At 44.5% G+C, this 6000-nt stretch overlaps 1 protein-coding gene across 1 annotated transcript in view; it reads right to left on the bottom strand.

The window, feature by feature from the left end:
- Window positions 1–2445: 2445 nt before the first annotated feature.
- Window positions 2446–6000, bottom strand: part of GRIN3A (glutamate ionotropic receptor NMDA type subunit 3A) — a 151923-nt gene continuing 148368 nt past the window's right edge. Inside the window, exon 9 of the mRNA XM_060013356.1 lies at window positions 2446–2785. Coding sequence (XP_059869339.1) covers window positions 2446–2785 — 340 coding nt within the window. The remainder of the gene's footprint in view (window positions 2786–6000) is intronic.

Here is a 6000-nt window from a genome sequence, read left to right as displayed (position 1 = left end):
TGTTACCACCACTGCTCAGAATGCCTCAGTAGAGAAGCTTAAGGTAAACCAGATATACAAAAATCCAAACTTACAAAACAAATACATTATGGGATAATTAATTGCATTACAAAAGGATTCTTTACAAAAGAATTCACCTCTGGGTTCCTTTAAATAGCCAACTTCTCAAGTACAGTCAGAATCTGAGCTGAGTTATAAAAAATGTCCAGGTACAGCATTAGGAGCATGGCTGTTACGTGAGTTGAGGTACACCTATACGTCAGCCTTCCAGGCTGCGCAGAGGTTAGGGGTGCAGAGCATGATGGCAGAGTCTCTAGAGCATCCTTAGTTGTTGCAGATGGGTGGGAATGGCTAAGGGGCATAATCTTCCAAAGGCAGTTGCAAACCTACTTTTTTGTCTGGGGTGAGAACATGGGAGGATGGGCATTTCAAAACAGAGCTGTCCTTTCTGTTTCCAGGGATCACTGTTCCCTCATTATTGAACTGTTTCATCTGTGAGGTTGATGAAGTCTAACTTTAGAACCCGTCCACCTCCCTCATCAGAATCTCTAAGCCTGTATCCACCCCAGGGTTTTCTCAGACAGCTAATTGCTGGAGTCTTATCTAATTGCAGCTTAAAGTGTTATCTTTCCTTGGGGGACTGGGCAGCTCTTGGTGGAAATGCAGGGACTGCATCCAAAAGTAGGGGAAGAAATTTTGTGATTGAGGAGCCTTCCCAATGATCTGCAGCTTACAGAGCACGGTGCTTGGCACGGTGCTGAGAACTCTGTAGGCCTTCAAACTGACTGGGGTGGAGCAAAGATGATAAGCAACTGAGAAGATAAAGCAAGTAATTGATAGACAAGGAAGTCTAGTCCTACATGGTGTCCTGGGGTGGGCGTGGCTGTGTGGACCGTGAATCATCAGGTGTGTGCTGAAGCCTTTTGAGAAACTCTCAAAAAGGCTCTTCTCAATTCTCCCCATGCCTGGAGCAGACAAATTTCTAGAACAATGTTTCTTGAAGAGTAATTTTTAGGCCGCATGTCAGTCACCTGGGAGTGTTGGTAACAGTTTTCTGAGCCCACATCCACCCCCTTTCCCATCTCATGCAGTCAGCATCCTAATGAGTTCCTAGGTGACTGAGAACTGAAGTTCTATAGTTCACGTATTCCTTTCCCTTTCTGCGTGTCCAAGCCTTTGCACACTGGAAAAGGGATGCCTAGGCAGAGGGGAAACGGCTTACTCATATCAATCTCTTGGGGGCATTAGATGGGGTTTGGGGGAGAATCAGAGGGACCAGTGCCTGTTCACAGTTTCTCACAGATGAGGGGGTGTGAGGCTGCAAGACTGACTTGCTAGTGATCCATATAGATATGAAAAGCACAGGGCACATTCCTGAATGTTTAAGCTTGTGGTGTTCACAGGCTTGAAGTTCACTTCTGGGATTCCTATAGCTAAGACACAGGTGACTGCTGATCTGAAAATAGCCAAATATATGGATTGCAGAACACCTTCCCTTAACTCACAGTGCCAGCTCACATGTCCTGTGCAGGCAATTAGCAGGAATGTCCCAGTTTCATCCTAAGGCCACATCCTTGCCTTGCTTTTCTCACTTTCCTTTCTGAAAGGCACACACTATAGTGGAGATGCTTAATTAGATTAGAAGTACGGGCCTATTCATTCCTTAGCGAAATTGCTTTTCTGGCCCAGAGCTTTCGTTTGAAAAGCATGGTATACATTTTAATGCCTCTTCTGCCTGTGCTCTTTCTGCTCACCACATCCCTGTTCCCTTTCATAGTGGCGTGTAAACATGTTCCTACCAAATGTTAGTCAGGATGATGTTGGAGATCCAGGACCCTTTCAAAAACATGGCTCTTGCCTGATCCAATCAATCTTTGGCCTGCTATGATGTGAATGAGTTCAGTTAAGTTTTCTAAGTACCCACCTTCCTGTCCTAAGTTTCTCTAGCTCTTCCCTGGCTCCCCATTCAGACTGTAGGAACAAATCTACACTGGGGAGTTATAGCAAAAGTCACAACCCTGAATAATCCCGCTCTATACTAAGATTAAAACCAACAACCCAGTAAGACACAGGTATGAGTAACAATTTTATCTCTTGTTGATAGTGCAGAGAAAGGGCTAAAAACCAGAAATGTTACTGTGGCACCAGGTGAAAAGATTAACAGGAGCTGGGGTTGTCTGGTTATTCACAGATCCCTCACACGATGTTTACTTCTGACTAATGTAAGATTCCTGCTCTGAGGAAGACTCCTACCCTGGAGACCTAGGAATGAGCTTGAGAAGGCTGGCTGCTGCTTTGCAGGCTAGGGAGAGCAGACTTGACCTCTAAGAAGACCCAGACGTCAGCTTCCCCCCACCTTGGTCAGTAGTTACAAAAGAGCATTACAAAGTGTCTTAAGGGCTCAGAAGAAGGCCAGGAACTGAGAAAAGAGAGCAGCGTGGCCACTTAGGGCTCACAAGTCCGATTTGTCCTTTGGTACTCTTCCAGCTCCGTTTTCCTGCTCACAGCCAGCTGCAGCTCTTGCTGGATCACCTGAATCTGCTTCTCCAGCTCTGAGAGCTCCTGCATCACTGAGTTCCGAGCCCCATTTAGGGAGTCTGCTTTCCCATTGGTGGTCAGCGAGGCAGGAAGCTCTCTTCTTCTTGGTGGGAGAGGGATGTCTTGGTGGGTCCGGAGGCTCAGCTGGTTTTGTCCCCCCTCATCACTGAAGATGTATTTTCGTCGATTGTCATGACTCAGATTGGACGTATTCCACACAGTGAGCTGACAGGGTCCCACATTGGACCTAGGAAACCAAGAGACACTTTAGATTGACTTCCTACTCTGCAGCTCTCCCCATCTTTTAGCTACTTCCTTGTGAGTAATATGGAACTGGGTACGCAGATAGAGATGGAGTCACAAAACCATGGACAGGCTGCCTGCTGGAGTGTCAGGGGAATAAAAGGAGCCAATGCAATTCTTTTCAACTGATGTTCAGTGATTCATCAAGTCTCATGCTGTCCTGAAACCGGAATGGGTGTTGCACCTGGAGGGCTGATGGGCCAGGGTATGGCACGTTCTTTTATGAAGAACCTTAGATGCTTTTCTATTCTCTTCCTGCCAGTGAGGCTCAGAAAGCCGCACTGACTTGAAACAGTTCACGGCTATGAAGATGATGCTTCAGTAGAAATGAGATTCTGTTTATTCAGCTGCTGGACTCTAAGCATGGTCCTGCTGGTAGATACTCTAATATGACTCATCCCTAGCCCCGCAGGACAACCCTGATGTTTACTAGTTGAGTTTGAGGAGAATAAAAGCATACAAGCTGCAGGTTTCAGCCCAAAGTGTCCCAGTATAGGGATGACTTTGTGAGTTGAGAATGACAGTTGAGGTCTGAAGCTTAAAAAAAAAAAAAAGACCCAAGAGAGCCTCAAGTTCTTGCTGGAATAATGAAAGTCAAATTGAAATAGATCCTCTTTCAGGCTCGTGTCGAGCCACCTACCACCATCCTTGAGATGGCTGTAGACAGCAAAAGAGTTATTGCTGACCAGGCACAGGAAGAGGGGGTCTGGTTTCTGAAATACACTTTGACAGATGCAATGAGAAGAGCTTCTTGCTATAAGAACAGATTAGAGCCCTAAGCACATGGCTGCTAATTTCTTCTAGCCTTGTTGAAGGAGAAGGAGGAAGAGGAGGCAGAGGAGGATTATGACCACTTTTGCAATCTACCACAGGGCAAAACAAAATAGAAACACTCTATTAAGTCCTTGTGTCTTTGTTCCCATCCATGTAACTGAATCAAGAATTTATTCCTGGACTCTTACTAACCAGGAGGAGAAGGGAAGGACCTGCAGGGGAGGGGAAAAGGGAGAGATAATTAAGTGTCGATTCAGTTACATGGATAAGAACAAAAACACAAGGACTTAACTAGGGTGATCCTGTTTCATTTTGCCCTGTGTGCATTGCAAAAGTGGTCCTAATCCTTCGTTCTTCCTTTCATCCATATCCCTCTGCAGTGTGACTTAGCAACTCACCCTTATCAAGGGGGATTCCAGGGGAAAGTCTTCTTTCCCTCCCCCTTGAATTTGGCCGGGTCTCATGACTTGTTCTGGCCAATAGGAAGTGGCAGAAGTGGCAGGTGGTGGTTCCAAGTCTTGCACACTTCCACTGCCTCTCTCAGAACCCTACTGCTACAGTGGAACCAGTCCAGACTAGTCGGGTGGTTGATAACAGACCATCGGAGAGAGTCCCCAGTCTTCCTGGTTGACCAGCTGAGGCCATCCTAGACCAGCCAGCCCTCTGCTTCTCCCTCCTTTCTCCAAGCTGGCTGTAGACACAGGAGCAAATGTGACCACGATCAGCCAAGTTTGGCCCAAATCAGTAGCCTGCGCAGCTGACACATAGATTCATAAGCAACTAGATGTTGTTTAAAACATTATGAACTGAGATGATTTCTCACACAGCAAAAACTGATTGATACGTGCTCCGAGCCATTAAAACACACAAACACATTCCAAACCACTCTGCAGTTCTTTAACATTTCTCATGGTTTAAGGCCCATATAAATGAGCAGGGAGTACCACAGCCCAGCTTTCCTGTGCCCTGGGCTGGGTAAAAGTTCTATAATGAGCTCACTTACAGCTCCATTGTCTTTACACTGGGTCAAAGGTGTGGATATAATTTTCCTTCTAGCCTTACAGTTCCCTTTAATTCTTCCTTCAAATCTTTTACTATTGAGTTTGAATAATTTCAAAACAATCTTGTTTGTGGCATGTGTTATTTGTATATATATATATATATATATATATGGTTTACAATTTTTGTATATCTTGAGGTGAGAGGAAAGAGAAAAGAGGAGGTGTATTGGAAACCCAGTGGAGTGAAGGACAGACCAAAATTTACATGAAATCACATGTTGAATAAACTAAGGACTATATATATAATCTTTTGCAATATCTACCTTTTTCCTCTGATTTAAAGAAAAGAGCAAAATCTTTTCATACCATGGCCCATAATTTCCCCAGGCCTTTCCTCAAACCCATATGTTAGTAATTCATTTATTTATCTATTATTTTATTCACTCAATAAATAAGAAACATAGGGGAGGGATGTCAAGTTGCGGCAGATAAAGGTATTTGCATAGATATTCTTCCAAAGAAAAAAAGAGGGAGAGAGTTTTTGAGCCAACGGACCTAACTCTAGGATCATGGAATGATTCATAGTGGGGAAAACCTGGGAGTTAGGCATCAACACATTTTCCTAGAATGTCCAGGCAACCTCAGAAATCAGGCAAATAGAATTAGCCAATCTGGTTTTCTCCAGAGCTTTGTACATATATCTGGGAATATAATATAGAAGAATAAGCAAAAGCTGGCTTCCATGACATACTCTAGGTGGCAGCATCGCAAGTGCTCTGATGATTGACATGTGGCTCTGAGCCACCTATGAATGCAAGGTGATAGGTGCTGAATGGCAGATATGGTGTCTAATTGGAGGAAATGAACGTGTTATATTGTTGGCCTCTAGAGTGTTTTGATTGTGGTTTGCAAGCTTTCCTCAGCCTTAGAGTGTAAGGCGACCAGTGAGTTAACTGAATTTAACACTAAAAAGCTTTCACAGGACAATTTTGTAACGCTGAGGTTCAGTACTCCACTAGACCATGCAGAAGAGTTGTGACAGCTGTGAGTCCTCAAACACTCACTGCGTTTGAAAGGTTATAGGTGGGTGTTGGGTTGTAGGGAGGTACCACAGGAAACATGGGCCCCATAAGCCATGAGGGTGTGTTGCCTTAGCTCCTTCTCAAATAAGGGATTTCAGAAGGGAATCTGCCAACAAAAATGGATAAGCTGAGGGAAAGATGCATTTGGTTCTGAATTTAGGTGAGAGAAATGCGAATAGGAGTCATCTCACAGTTGGAAATGGGATCACTGGAAGCTCCCTGTTTCTATTATGGCTGGAAAACAAATGCTTTGTTATTATGAGATGGTGTCTTTGCTGCTATGTCTTCTTGTGTTCCTCTCT

This window comes from Delphinus delphis, chromosome 6 (assembly GCF_949987515.2).
Source record: "Delphinus delphis chromosome 6, mDelDel1.2, whole genome shotgun sequence".
In the NCBI taxonomy this organism is placed as follows: domain Eukaryota; kingdom Metazoa; phylum Chordata; class Mammalia; order Artiodactyla; family Delphinidae; genus Delphinus; species Delphinus delphis.
This window is presented reverse-complemented; position numbering and strand designations above follow the sequence as displayed.